Raw genomic sequence first — 16,071 nt, 5'->3', positions numbered from 1 at the left:
GCCTTGTGTCTACAAAATAACAAAACATACATAAAATAAAATACATTTTTTCTTCTTTTTAACCTTCTATTTCATTTTGGACATTATCTGTTGTATTTATTACTGTGTTCCACATAGTTTAGTATTCGTGTCTATATATGTTTTCTGTTATTTCTGATTTTTCTCCTGAGTTTTCCCCTCAGTTTTGAATTCTCTGATTTTGATTTATGATATTCATTTGTGTTTTAGATAATTTTTAAAATGTGTTCCAGTTCCTTTCAAAGGGTTACAGTTTTGTTCAGTACCTAAGCAAGTCTTTCTGGTATCTGAGATTTGACCTTGATACTTTTCTGTTGCTTATTTTCATGTGAAATTACTTTTCCTGCACTTTTAAAAGGGCATGGTTCAGGATAGCTTTCCCAACTTCCCAATCTCTCTAATACTGTTTTTGTGTAATGTTCAAAATATGGGAACTTGGCTTATGAGATATACTCTACCATTTTTATCTGGGCTTTCTCTTTTTTTGTCTCTATTGTACCTGTACTGCATGATTTTGATTTAACCCCAGTGGTTTCTCCTGAGTGTGAGCCCTTATCCTGGAAAGCAACCTAGGCTAGTCCCAGAATTCAGAGGAGCCAGCCGCTCTAGTCACTTAAGAGACCACTGTGGACTCCTTTCACTCACCTGCTGTGGGGCTGTACAAAAGCCTTCTCATTTTCAGATGCTATTCTCAAATTAATCTATCCAGTGTATATGTGTATGCTATTTTGGGATTCTCCTGTTCTCAGACACCTCACTGCTTGCCTCTGCTTTCTCCCATACAGATGTTTGACCATGCAGGTCCTAATGGCTGTCAGTGGTTTGCCCTTACATGCTTGTAGTTTGGGTTTGCTAAGGATATCTTTAAGCTTAGTTTCATTGTCCGTGTAGATGATGGATTTTTGGTTTTGCTATCTAGTTCTAATTCTGAAATTCAGAAAGGTTAAAAAACTCCACTGCCACCATCTTCCCACTACCCTCTCCTCCTGTATCACTTTTTTTCTCATTTTTCTTGACTACATAAGAGATAAAGTGTATAATATTTCCTACCCTGCCACTGAGTTTGATTACAAATAACAATATACACTATCATTCATGAGCTGTTTTAAGATACTTATAAAAATGCTTTATGGGTAATATTATTAACATTACTGTTCAGATTCAGAACTTTAAATAATAAGAATTTTCTTAAGCTCGACATTTTTAGGTATAGGGTTTCTTTTTTTCTTTGACTAAGAAAATAATGCATGGTAAATTATTTTGTATTCCATAAAAATTTTAAGAGTTGGTGAAAAATATCCTAGTAATTTTTCACCAAAAAATGAAAGTCACATCAATTCACCAACTTCTTGGAATCAGCCATTTAATGATCCAGAAATAGAAGATTTATTTATAGTTTCATATTCACAAGTAAAATTGATTTAAGAAAATAGTTTTCATGACAGATACATCAAGCTTGATAACTGAATGTTTGGATTTATCTTGGTTATAGAGGAAATTAAGTGTGAAAGTAACTTGCATATTTCTGTATTTGCTTACATATATTTGTGCATATATAATCAGCAAATGAGGTATTGTTTTCTACTTGTAACTTAATGATAATAGCTTAGTAATATAATTTGGAATATCAAAAAAGATATAAAGAGCCACTTAAAATTTTGTTATGATCGCTGGGAGTTTTAGTCTTCTACTGATGAAAGAAATAGACACTGGAAGGAACTGTTTCTCTTAAGTGACTTAGCCCTCATAGTTAAGGTTTCTTCAAATACTTATTGTTGAGACTCAAAAGATACACTTAATGTAAGCATTTTCTCCCTTTTCTCAGTGAAGAGCATTATTATAATTACAGGATAAATACTGATGACCATATTTCATAGAAATCTTATAGATGATAAAATACTTTAAGTCATATTGGCTACCAGTTAATGAATGTCAAGAGTAAGTCAGGATGTTTTGATATTTTATGTCTATTCTTATTTAACTCCAAATAACTCAGTGATGTAATGTACTATTATTCCCATTTTCTGTGTAAAGAAATTGAAGCTTAAATAACATGCATAAGGTGATACATTTAGCAAGTGACTTAACTAAAATTTAAACCTAGTTCTGTCTGGTTTCAAAGTCCATGCTTAATCTATGGTTTGGGGCTACAACGAGACTTATTCGAGTTTCTTTTACTGTTCAGATGTCTTACTCTTTGGCCTTGTTACAGTCTTAACTGGGTTCTTTCCTCCATGTACTCAAGGATTCAGATTCTAATTGCAAGCACCTGTAGTTGTTAAAGCCTACAAGGAATTTTGATATTAAGATCGTTTGGGAAAAATAAATATTTCCTGGACCTATTTTATCACTAGCAAAATGCCTTTTCCTTGCCTCCTTATATCCCTAACATTTATTATTTTCTAGTCAAACATTATAGTACCTTATAGTATACATAAATCTCATCTGTACTCTTGGTTTTCTCTTCTGTGCTTAGAAATAGGTGCCCAGGAACAAAGTTGCTTAGCCAGTTCTTTTCTTGCCAGTTCTTTTCAGCTCTTGCTGAAGTAGTGAATAGCCTTTTTTTCTATACTGGATTTCTTTAGTTAAGCTTGAGCAGCTAACAATTTTTACATTTTTTGAAAAATGCAAAGTTTTACAGTCTTCTGCCAAGGATCTCTTGCTGTTTTCCTACTTTTAAATATTTCAAAACCTTTTTTAAACATAGAAAATATAATAAGCAGTTGATGAAAGATATATAGATATAGTCTCCATTCTTGAAATGGAATAAATTATACTCTTGCACTTTACGCTCACAGACACATTATGATGTAAATGAGGCCACCTTGTTATAAGACTCTTCAGATACTTCAATAACCAAATTAACTCTGCTGGATTCTAAGGTGTACTGAATGATAGAATGATTTCTTTATCATGTTTTTCTGAGAATCTGGTACTCAAACTGAGATAACACGAATGTATACCATTTTTACCATTTTAGGCCTAACCTACTTAAAAATCGTTTTATTTTTTTCATGTGCAGATGGTCTAATACATAAACATTGCCTTTGTATTCTTAAATTTTTTGCTTCAGGGACTTTTAACCTATGGTTTAGAGGTGTTTTGGTACATGAGCTGATAAAGTTGTATACAAAGTATTGTGCATGTGTATGTCTGTCCTTTTTTTCAGGAAGTAGATTTGTAGTTGTCAACAGATTCTCAAAAGAGTCTATACACATTAAACTCTTTTTTTTTTTCATTTATTCAGCAAATGTTTTTTGAGTGTCTACTATGTCTCAGGCACTCTGCAAGATGCTAACAACAGTAGGACCACTTTTCTGGTCTATTGTTGTAGATGTTAGAAGTTATATTCCTTTTCACGAGCCTAATATAACTCTGTGTGTGCATGTATACATGCCCAGGCAGATACCCTCCTCAGAACATTAAATTCACTATTTTGGTTAACTCAAAGCAAATACACCATGGAGCATAGATCTGAAATCTTATCCAATATTTTAGTTACTAAATGAATGTCTGTACTTAAATGTTTAAGAATAGATGATGGGATGGCAGGTAATTGCCTGAAGAAATGAAACAGTAATTTTTCTCTCTCTTAAATTTATTTACTTTTTGACCCAGAAACAAATTCTATAGATATCACTATTTTGTTTTTGCTTTGTTTGGTAGGGGATCCTATGCTACTTTTTTGGTAACTGATATGCATTCTCAATAGTACAAATATTTTTCTTTCTGTTTCCTGTAGACTTCATCTGAAACTTCAAGAATATTACCTGCATGGTTTGCCAAGGGAAATGAGGCTTTACCGGATATCAGCAAGAAATCAAAGGACAAAACAAAAAATAAAGGTCTTTTTCATTAAGTTGGCAGTGACCAGAGCAATTATGTGTGTCTTGCTGTATTATAAGAAGAGAGTTATATTTCATTTCTGAAGAGTGAGAAGTAATATTTCAGTTTAAAATTTATTCTAATCACAAAGTAAAACTCACCTATTTACTAAAGGACTGGCATCCTAAATCAATCTTACAGAGTTCACATAAAGAATTTGGGTTTTCTGGGAGCATTATAGAATACATTAGAGGATGGGTTATTAAGTTAGATTTCCTTTAAGATTGCTTTAAGAAATTGTTACTGTCTTGTTTTCTAATCTCTTTATTTATTACAAATGGTATATTTAGAAAATATAATGTGCTGTGATTTGATACAGATAACAGATTAGTAGTTATGTGGTAAATGTGTGATTTAAAATATTCATATATTGGCAAAATGCTGTCTTGTAAATGTAAGAAAGCATAGTTATTTTACAAATTATCTTTACTATCTTTTAAAGAAGCTCTTATACACATTATTAAATGGTATTAATTTTGCTGATCTGGTATTGGCCAGACCAGTGAAAATAAAGCCACATTTTGGGTTCCTTGTAGGTAGGGAAAAAGAATGTAAAAAGTTTAAAAAGGGTACCAATTGCACTGGGTAACATTTTGTATTTTATACACTATTTCTATTGTTTTTTACATAATAAAACTGTCTTTTATACTGAATATTATAAAAATATGTATTTTTAAACTTTCTTCTACTTCATTAATTGCCTTGCATACTTTTATTTTATGAAGATGTCAGAATTTGATTCTCATATTTCTTATACATAAGTCATGTGTGCTATACACATACTACTTAAATATTTGAAACCCATACTCTGACATAGAGTTGGGTAAACCATAATTTATATAACTTTAAAGTGGTTCATCATACATTCCAAACCCTTTGATTGATTTTTTTGGTGAATAAAAAGAACTGTTGTTAATAAAGAAGAAATGGTTGTAGAAGAACTAGAAAATCCAGAGATGTGAATAATGAAAATATAATCACCCCTGGTTCCATGAGCAGAACAGTCAACCCCTTTTGCCTTCCTGCATCCACTTGTTTTCTTAGTTTGTTTCATGAATAATACATGAATGAATTTTTATTGTAAAACCTCAAACTATACTTAAAATATAAAAGTCCCCCCTTCTCATTTTTCCACATCCCATTACCAGGAGGCAACTCCAGTTAAATATGTAATCTACAGTTCATTAGTTGTTTCTTTTGCATTTACATGCCTCTACATGTGTGTCTGCAATATGCATGTCTGTATTCTGTGTGGCAAGTTTGTAATAGCACTTCTGCTCTTTGTGTGAGGATGTGACTGTCTCCAGGAAAAGCACTCTTGGAATTGAATTAGCTGCTTTTTTTTTCATGGAGTGCCGTTTGTACTGAAAAGAATGACTGACAAAAAACTATGGTTTATTTAGTCTTTGGTGTTTGGCAGAAATTTTCTCAAAATTGAATGAAGTCAGCCTGTTGCTTTCAAGGAAGCAACATACTAATGGTATTTGTTGCCTGTGATAAAAGTCAAGATTTCTAGCAAAATTTATAATTTTAGAAAATTTGTGTCCCCTACTGGGAGCTTGACACCTTTCTTTAATATAAAGACTTTTCTAATAAGATGAATCATAATGAGCACAAGTGATTTTTGGATATATCAAAGACTACATTTAGGAGATCTGCAAAATTCAATGGATCGATCTTTTCTGGATGACTAATACATGCCGTTACAAATCATGAGTGGGTAAAAAAATCCATTCGATGTGCAAGATGGACCAATGGATGTTAATGTAGCAGAGTATGGGAAAAGTTTGTTTATGGTTTCAGACTACACACTACAACTAATCTTGAAGAAACTACCACTTGTTCAAGTTTGGTGTGATTTCAGCAAGGAATGTCTACCATTATCTGGAGAGGCTATTAAAATACTCCTCCCTTTTTCAACTACAAACCTGTGTAAAGTCAGATTTTTTTCATGTTCCTTAGCCAAAGCAGCATATCAAAATAGAGCAAGACTCAAACTTAAAAAAAAAAAAAATCAAAACAGATTGAATACAGAAGCAAATCTGGTAAGCCAGACAGCAAGGAGATTTGCAAAAGGGAAAACAATGCTGCTGTTCTCACTGTTTTTAAATATATATATAGTTTTTAAAAAAGTATTTATATTAACATATTACAGACTTACTAGCTGCTATTTTTTTTTTTTTTTTAGTTGGAGTCTCACTCCGTCACCCAGGCTGGAGTGCAATGGCATGCTCACAGCCACCCCAGTGTCGACCTGCTGGGCTCAGGAGATCCTTCCACCTCAGGCTTTCAAGTAACCGGAACTATAGGTGCACACTACAGTGCCCAGCTAATTTTTTATTTATTGTAGAGACGAGGTCTCGCCAAGTTGCCTGGGCTGGTCTCGAACCTGTGGACTCGGGCAATCCACTTGCCTCAGCCTCCCAAAGTGCTGGGATTACAGACTGAATCACCGAACCCAGCCTAGCTGCTATTTTTACATAAATTAATCAATATTTTTAAGTTAAATGTCTCAGCTTTAATTTCTCAAGTGATAAATAGTGATAGATATAACCCACATTAACAAAAGCTTTCTGGGGTCCTTAATGATTTTTAAGAGTATAGAGAATTTTTGAGACCTAATAGGTTGAGAACTGTTGATACAATATTTATATAGATGTACCATGAATTATTTAACTTCATATTGTTGGATTTAAAGTTGCTGCCCATTTTTCTGCTATTTTAAAAAGCACTGCTTTGACCATTTTTTATTTTTTATTTTTAGAGACGGTATCTTGCTATGTTGCCCAGGCTAGAGTATAGTGGCTATTCACATTGCACTACAGCCTCAAACTCCTGGGCTCTAGTGATCCTCCTGCCTCCCTTTCAAGTAACTAGGACTACAGGTGTGTGCTACTATGCCCAACAGGTTTGAACATTCTTAAAACAAAATATAGCATAGTCTCATGCCAAATATATAACCAGAGGGAGAGAAAGAGAATTATTTTGTTGTGTTGCCATTTTTCATGTCATCTGTAGTGGACTTTATGCCTTCCTAGCATAAATTCTCTCTTTCTCATTTCCTGTGGCTCTTGGTTTTTGTTTGGGTTGGTTCCAAGGAGGATCTTTTCAATCCAGATATGCAGTTGGCACCGATGACCTCAACTAAGCTAGTTCCTGGCAACAGTGTTTGCATCTGGGGTAGGCATTTGACTTGCTGAGCTGCTAGTTCATGCCTTTCCTAAAATTAGCTCTGTCTTTTAATATTTCAGAATCACGAGGCATTAACTTTCCTGTACTTATGTTAAATAGGTTTGGATGAGGATTTTTGTTTTTAACTTCCAGTTGTGTTCAGTTGTCACAATAGCACAGTGATGTAACTGATAGAAAGACACCTAAGTATATCTGTGTTTTGATCACCAGGTGCTAGTAACTGGTACTGAATGACCTCAGCACCTTACAGAGTGTCAACTACAAGAACAGGTAAACTGAAGGTTGATTCCCCTGATGTAGCAGTCCCACCTCAGGCCGTCCTAGACCTCAAGTTTGCCTCAGGTTCATTCTTTAAAACTAAGAGTTTCTTCTAGAGTACTGTTCCCATGTAATTTATTCCAAAAAGTATTAATTACTTTCTCTTCTGTGTTGTCATTTAGCCCTAGAACTGTGACCACAGAATCAGACAAAGCCTTGACAGTTATTTCAAATTCAAAAAAGCTGCAGCCCTACCAGATAGTAAGGATAAGAAAACAATATAGGAGGCTTTTTATTCAAATAGATTGATAGAATTAACTAAGATCATGAAGGATCCAACTACCTAGTAGTTTTGAGAGAGGAGATAGGTAGAGAAAGGCTAAGCAGACAGACAGGACAAGTCCTCTGGTAACAGTGTAGCAAACTTCCAGTAGGCCTCTCAGGCTTATACACTCACCTTAGTAAGCAAGCTCCCTGTGAGCCTCTCAAGCTAGAGCTTAAGTACTCACTGCTGGGATTGAGAAACAACCAGTCAGCTTGCTGCCAAGTACCAACCAATCAGCTCACCATTAGGCCCCTACCTCCTGCCAATTGGTCCTTAGTACTGACCAATCAGCACAACTAGTGCTGACCAATCAGCTCACAGCTAGTGCTAGCCAACTGGCTTGGTCTTAGGGCTATATAAGCACCAAGTTTCAGCTCCAACTCGGTAACCCCCCTCGGGTCCCCTCCCACTGTGGGTACTTTTCTGTCCTCTCAGTAAATCCTGCTTTCTCAGTTTCCAGTCATCCATGTCCCTCATTCCTCCTGGGCATGAGACAAGAACACTGACCTGAAGTACTGCAGAAGAAGAGCTGCAGAAGATTGTTGGAGCTGAAGAGCTGTGCACCCTGGAGGCTGACTAGCCAGTTGATGGAGCTGGCTGAACTGGAAGAAGACGAGACTCTGAAGCTGAGACACTTCCGGGGGCTGCAATACTCTCAGGGATTGGCTTGCCAGCCCATTAGGGCCAACACTGTGGGGGCTAGGCTTGCCAGCCCACCAAACCAGCAACACTCTCAGGGCTTGGCTTGCCAGCCCATTAGAGCTGACACGTCCCAGGCTAGGCTTACTAGCCCCTCAAGTGGATACTCCCTGGGACTCTGCTGGCTGACCCATTGAAGCTGACACTCTCAAAGCCCAGGCTGACCTGAAAAATCTGTATCAGTTTTGGTGCCCAATGTGGGACCCAATGGAAGGGTGAGTTGAAGTGGACCTATCTTTTTACTTTCATTTCCAAGGATCCTCATCCTCAAGTTTTTTTACTCTCTCTAAAGCACAAACTACTGAAACTCTGCCAGCCAGTTAAAAGCAGTTAGTGAGGCTGCTGGTCTACAATATGCAGAGGTCAGGCTTGCTGGAGAGGACTTGGTTAATTCCCCATCACCCTCGGGTGTTGGGAATGTTGGCCCTGTTCTGGTCCAGTTTCTTTTCATAGAGGTCTAGTCATCACGTGGAATTGGAAGAAGTTTGGGAGTAATTGAGGGCCTCTGACCAAGGCTATACCTTAGTGTTACCTGAAGATTCCCAGGCTGACCCCAACTCCCAACAGCCCAACAGGGTGTCAGCAGAGGGCTTCCAGTCTTTCCTATCACTTTTTTTTTTTTTTTTTTTGAGTTGGAGTCTCACTCTGTCACCCAGACTGGAGTGCAGTGGCCGCTCCTGGCCATCGCAGCCTCGACCTGCTGGGCTCTGGCAATCCTTCCGCCTCAGCCTTCCAAGTAGCTGGAATTACAGGCATGCACTACCACGCCTGACTGACTTTTTGATTTATCATAGAGATGAGGTCTCGCCAAGTTGCCCAGGCGGGTCTCGAACCCGGGGACTCAGGCAATCCACTCACCTCAGCCTCCCAAAGGCGTGGGATTACAGGCTGAGCCACCGAGCCCGGCTCACATTTTCTTCTCTTCGGGATTGCCATGGGTACTGTTCCCACTTAGTACTTGGTGACGTGGGTGTTTTTGTAGCTTAGGGAGTTGACATTACTAGATAGTGTTGGCAACTGGCTTGCCCCTTGTTGAATAAGAGCTCAAGACAAGGTGTGTTCATTGGTCCACAAGGAAAAGAGTAGGAAGCTTTGGTTTTGTTTTCTCATGTTAGGAAGCATTGTAATTGGCAAGAATGAAAAACTGCTTTATATGAGGAATTTAAGTCTTCTTAAGGTAGGTCCCTACCTGGGTATTCTGGGTAGACAAATGTCAAATGCGAACTCTCTCCTCTGAGGATATTTTGTCAGCTCTATGCCTAAGAACTTAGACTTTGCATGCTATGTGTGCAGACTTAATGTTGAAGTGCCTGACTGACTGTGGGTCTAGGCATTTTGGAAAATGTCAGGGATGGTCTGAAAAATCCTGTACCAGCACTTTTATGTCTCCATATTTGTGGACCTTGCTAGGAAAGTAATCTGAATGTTGTAACCTAGCTCAAATCATGGGCCTTCTGGCCAGGGGCTCATGAAAAGTCCCAGGTAAACCCTCTTTTTTGTCAGAATGCTGCTCCTAAACCCAATCGTTCCAAGATCTTTTTGAAGACCTAGTCTGGTAAGGGGGAATACTAGGTTTAGAAATCCAGAGGCACAGTTGACAGCACGCAGGACAGGCATTAATGCATAGGTGAGCATGACTATTCCTACGGACCGGGTTTCAACCACTATACTTGGGTGGATGGAGGTCACGCTCACATCCAAGGGAATGCCATGAGCAGAGGATAGGAAAGTGAGGGGATGCTCTCCTTTCTTTAATCCTTATTCATGCACATTGGTTGGAGGAGGGAAGACTTAGGGACGCCTTTCTTTGGCCTCCCTCTCCAGATGGGTAATGGGCCATCTGGCTATCTGCAGTGTGCACTCAAGAGTGCATCCTGGGACATGGGATTCCTTGGATCCTCAAACTTTAAACAGTGTCTTAAATTCTTTTGTACCCAAGTATGGTTGAATTATAAGTTGCAGGATGGAGAAAGGAAACCTGGCCTCCAGAGGGAAGTATCAATTATAATACAATCATGCAGTAGACAGTGTCTGTAGATACCAGGGCAAACGGGCCAAGGTTCCATATGTACAGATTTTCTTCACATTATGAGAAAATCCAGACCTTTGTCAATGCTATAGAATCAACTCAGCCCTCTTAGTGGTCATCTCAAAGGATGGTCCCAATGGACCGGGGATGCCAACCCCAGAGGTGCCACTGGGGAAGGCATCATCTCATGAGGCCACTCCACTTGGTCCATCCTGCCCTCCTTACTGAGGTCCTCCTTGTACTTCAAACCATTCCGACTCTAAAACCCCCCGTTCTAGAACTCTGACATTGCTTATGCCCCTACAAGAGATGCTTGGTGAATATGGCCCTAGTAAGGTACAGGTACCCTTTTCCATACGAGATGAAACAAATCAAGGATGATCTTGGAAGGTTCTCAGATGACCCTGACAAGTATATACACAGTCTCCAGCATTGAATGCAAGTATTTGAGCTCTTCTGGAAGAATGTTATGTTGCTCTTAGGCCAGACCCTAATGACCACTGAGAAACAAGCAACCTTGCAAATGGCAGAGAGGTTTGGAGATGAACTTTGCATTTCATATAGTGCCAGAGAAGGGGAGGATCCCTATCCAGTAGGCATGTCTGCAGTACCATTGGAAGACCCTAAATGGGACCCCGATGGCGATTTGGGAGTATGGAGGAGGAAACATTTCCTGGTTTGAATATTGGAAGACTTGAGAAAAGCTAGAAGTAAACCTCTCAATTATTCCAAGTTAGCCATGATAGACCAAGAGGTCAATGAGATTCCCTCAGCCTTTCTGGAAAGGCTGAGAGAGGCTTTGATTAAACACATATCCTTAGACCCTGAATCAGTTGAAGGGCAACTAATCTTAAAAGACAAGTTTGTTGCTTAGGCAGCTCCAGCTATCAGGTCGAAGCTGTAGAAGCAGGCCAAAGGGCCAGATGGTACTTTTAGAGAATCTCCCGAAAGTGGCCACCTCAGTCTTTTATAACGGATCAGGAGGAGGCTCAGGAAAAGGAGAGTAGACACAAGACAAAGGCAAGAGCTCTAGTAGCTGTCTTATAGGCATATATATGCCAGAATTCCCAAGGTATACCTGCTAACTGTTATGGATGCAGCAAGCCAAAACATTAAAGAAGTAATAGGGTGACAACATGGAAGACTGCAGAACCAGAGGGACAAAAGAGGCATCTCAATTGTCAGTTGCCATTAGTGACAAAACTCCAACAGCCCAACAGAGACCTGGTAACAATGGACCTGCTAAAAGGATGGTGTCTGTAGCCATAGGTACAATGGCGGGGGGTGCCCCAAAGAGGCCTAGACCTCCAGGACCTTGTCCACAGTACAGGCCAGAGAGCCATTGGAAAGCAGGTACACTCTCTTCTGAAGGGAAGAGAGAACACCTAGCTCAGGAATGATGGCCACTAAGGAGGCCTGAAAATCTGCTACTGATGCTGTGTTTTGGCTGGCATAGAGATTTATAAGAGGGTATAGGCAGTGAATTGTAATTGGGGAAAAAACCTAGTAAGTTAGAGAATAGGAGAGATTGAGTGCCTGGGATAGCTCACCATCACCCCAACCATCTCCAGGTGAATATTAGGGCACTGGAACTTGAATTAATACAGGGGACAGCCATTTGGTTCTGGCCATCCATGTTGGAATATAGCCTTGTTGTAATTCAAGTTGCTAGGGGTTAATTCAAAGTGTAAATGTAGAAGTTTATATAGAAAGTTCATGGGATAAGACAGAAAAAGCACAGAAAAGATGTAAAGAAAGTTGTCAGGAAGGGTGCAAAGGACAGAATAGTTTTGTATAGGAAGGAATCTTGTATGATAAATGTTTGTCCTGCAATAAAGTGGATGATTACTTAAAGGAAAGAAGGTATAGAACAGAAAAATAAAGGGTTCATGCATGTTGAAAAATGGTGTGTTGTAGAATGGTATAAGAAGACTCAATCAGCTAGAACTCCTGATCCAATTAGGACATTAGAGACTGAGAAAGCCTTTGACCAACTACAATAAGTCTTATTTGCAGCATCGGCTCTGAGTCTTCAAAGAAAAAGAATGGCTCTGGGAGTTCTAATCCAGACCTGGGGTTCAGCCCAACAACCTGTAGATTACCTAAGCAAAGAACTTGATCTGACAGCTAAGGGATGGCCAAACCTGTCTTAGAGCAGTGGCAGCAGTAGTATTGTTGGTGCCAGAAGTTATTAAGCTAACAATGAAAAAGAAAACTTAACTGTGTATACTCCACATAATATGGCAGGACTACTATCCTCCAAAGGGAGCCTCTGGGTAACTGATAACCGCCTTCCTAAATATCAGGCCTTATTAGAAGGACTGTAATCCATTTAAAACCATGTTCTCTGAACCCAGCCACTTCCCTCCCTGACAATAGTGGGAAATGTGAACAGGGCTGTGAACAAGTGGTAGTACAAAACTATGCAGCCAGAGGACTTAAAGGAAACCCCTGTAGAAAACCCAGGCTGGATTCTCTTTACTGATGGAAGTTCACTTGTGGAGCAAGGGATCTGTAAGTCAGGGTATGCAGTAGTCACTTACAGTGACATCGTTGAAAGTACACCTCTTTCCTCAAATACAAGTGCTCAGTTAGCAGAATTAATTGCTCTTATAAGGGCCTTCAAATTAAAAGTAAAGGGCAGTCAACTATTCTGCCTCTAAGTATGCCTTTTTAGTCCTTCACATCCATGCCACTATCTGGAAATAAAGACATTTTCTTACAGTGTATGGATCCTCTTATTAAATACCATAGAGAGATTGGCAAATTATTGTCTTCAGTCTTCCTACCTTGGGAAGTGGTAGTAATACACAGTAAGGGCCATCAAAAGGGAACAGATGAAATAGCTGAAGAACATGGATTAGCAGTTCAAACAGCCAAATTAGCAGCAAGGAAAATCCAGATTTCTGATCTATTTGAGGCCACTCTGATTTGGGAGAGCCCCTCAAAGGAGATAAAACCAGTATTCTCACATCTCAGGGATACATTTTTCAGCCTCCAGGATGGCTGCAATCAGAATGGCAAACTTCATCTGCCAACCTCCTACCAATGGAAGGTCCTTAAAACCCTCCATCAGACCTTTCACCCAGAAGAGAGACAACTTTCCAACTAAACCAAAGGCTGTTTTCAGTAACGTTTACTAGAATAGACATGTGGATCCATCACTCTAGAGTGAAAGCATGGAATCCAGACGAAGTTGCCTCAGCTGATCTGGAAGAGCATACAGAATCAAAGTGAAGATCATAAAAGATAAGTGCCACTGCCGGGCTCGGTGGCTCAGCCTGTAATCCTGCGCTTTGGGAGGCTGAGATGGATTGCCTGAGCCCACGGGTTCGAGACCCACCTGGGCAACTTGGCGAGACCTCATCTCTACAATAAATCAAAAATTAGCCAGGCATGGTAGCGCGCGCCTGTAGTTCCAGCTACTTGGAAGGCCAAGGCGGAAGGATAGTTGGAGCCCAGCAGGTCGAGGCTGCAGTGGCCAGGAACGGCCACTGCACTCAAGTCTGGGCGACAGTGAGACTCCAACTCAAAAAAAAAAAAAAAAAAGAAGATAAGTGCCACTAATTAACTGCCTGTGAATTTCCTCCTTATAGTTCTACCTTTACTTGCTGTCTTTGTTTTTGTTTTTGTCTTGAATTGCACCATTAAACATCTCTGTCAAGGACCACTTAATCCTGGGAACCAATGGGGTTTTTTTCTTCCCTAGAAGTTTCCCTCATGGGAATGAGCAAAATGCCTAATCTATTTTGCTAATTACTTTCATTATCATTGGTCCTAGCTTCCTGTAATCATCCCCCTTCTCCCTCCATTATGTATATGGCTCAACAGGATAATTATTCAAACTGTTGGACATGTCCACAGGAGGGACCTTCAACTCTCCCCGATAGCTCTACCATTGACTCTCAAGCAGATAGGAAATATCAGTAGTTCCTGGTATGAATTCACTGCCCTACAAAAAGCAGTGAAACTTAACTAGAAAACTTCCTGAGGTGAAAAGTCCTCAATTAAGGTTGAAGGAAATGGTTGAGGTGTAGAGATATGCTTCTCTCTGTTTCCAGTCACACTTAGGTCTAGCCTGGCTGGGATGGCTTTCCCTCGAGTATTGTAATATAACTGTGTTTCACCTAAATAAAACATCACCTGGGGTATGGGGACCATGGGCTGTATTCTCTAATGGAATCTCTACCACAACTGGATGGTGTATAGCCATAATTGAAAAACATCAGATAGACTGCCTGGTCAGAATATACAACCATGAACACATCAAATTGTCAGGATCTGGTGAATTTCACAGACATCTGTTATCATATCACCAGCCCCTTTGGCTACCTTGTTCTAATGTGTAGGCACATTGGAATTGTTATAGCCTGAGGTATATGTAAGTCTCCATACTCTGACACTCATCTGGGAAATATCTTCTCTAAATCTTTCCGGAGCACAATTTTTTCCTGTGACCCTAACCATCATGCCTGTGGAACCCACATGCATAATGTAACAGTCCCTTGGGAGAACTCCAAATGAGAACAGCTAGGGTTATCTGAAGAGGATTTCTCTTGTGACTCTTCCTGTGACCCTAATGAACTAAAGGAAACTACAGTCATCAGGGTATTCTTCCCATTTGGAATCATTAGGGTACCTTCATTAACTGGAACTGGGTATTTTTATGTGGTCAGGGATTATACTTGGTTCTATCTTACAGAAGGAAACATGCTTGCACAATAGTGGCTGCTGTTCCTAGGGTGTTGATCCTCAATCAAACTCAAATGGCTTCTTCTAAGCTTATTCTAAATTTAGGATCATTCCTGGAACAATCCCTACAGTGACGAGGTCATAGAGATTTAGGGCCTCCATCCAGCACTAATATACCTAGCTATAATATATCTACCTAATCAAGAAGGACATATCCTGGACCACCCAATCCTACAAAGACCTGGACTAGGACGTTCTGTTGCCAGGGGTTTCTTCTGGTTTGTCAGGATACCCCTATAACAAAACTCTGTATTAAATCTCACCCTCATGGCACAGCAAGGGTGAAAGGGCACAGTGGATGCTGTCAAAAATCAGACATCCATTAACATGTTAGTTACTGTGGTCTTACAAAACTATCAAGCATTGGATATGCTCATGGCAAAGTGTGGAGGAACATGTGCATTAAGTGAAATTTGTTGTTTCTGGATTAATACTTCCTCCCAAGTAGAAGAGAATTTGTAGGTTATAAAACAATAGTAAAATCATTGACCCTTTACAAGAACAGGCAGTTTCAGGACCCAGTTGGTTACAATCCTTTTTATCCTCTCTAGGGATTTCCAGTATATGGACGTGGGTTTTTACCCTAACAGCTTCTTTTGTTGTATTGCTTATGACTGGTTCATGTATAGTTAACCTCCTGGTAAAGCTTATTTCTTTTCACCTAGAGGCCATCAAACTCCAAACCGTGATGCATATGGAACCTTGCACAGAAGCTTCTTTCTGCTGAGGACCCTTAGATCGCCCTCTGGAGGATCCCTAGCTGCCGTCCCCACATGATGCCTATGATCAACAGGAAGTAGCCCGACCAGTCATTGTCTTTACTCGCTAATGGCAGTTAGGGTTACTACAGAGAGGGGGAATGAGAGAGGAGATAGTTAGAGAAAGGCTAGGCAGGCAGACAGACCGGGGGAGG

General features: G+C 39.6%; 1 protein-coding gene across 1 annotated transcript in view; it reads left to right on the top strand.

Moving 5' to 3' along the window:
- Positions 1–4,508, top strand: part of WRN (Werner syndrome RecQ like helicase) — a 125,924-nt gene extending 121,416 nt beyond the window's left edge. The window contains 1 exon segment of the mRNA XM_008051979.2: positions 3,761–4,508. Coding sequence (XP_008050170.1) covers positions 3,761–3,877 — 117 coding nt within the window. The 3' untranslated portion in view covers positions 3,878–4,508.
- The last annotated feature ends 11,563 nt before the right edge of the window (positions 4,509–16,071 follow it).

This window comes from Carlito syrichta, unplaced genomic scaffold (genome assembly GCF_000164805.1).
Source record: "Carlito syrichta isolate Samal-C Ts95f unplaced genomic scaffold, Tarsius_syrichta-2.0.1 Scaffold249669, whole genome shotgun sequence".
NCBI classification, from domain to species: Eukaryota; Metazoa; Chordata; class Mammalia; order Primates; family Tarsiidae; genus Carlito; species Carlito syrichta.
The sequence above is the reverse complement of the archived record's forward strand: the minus strand, read 5'-3'. Positions and strand labels throughout refer to the sequence as shown.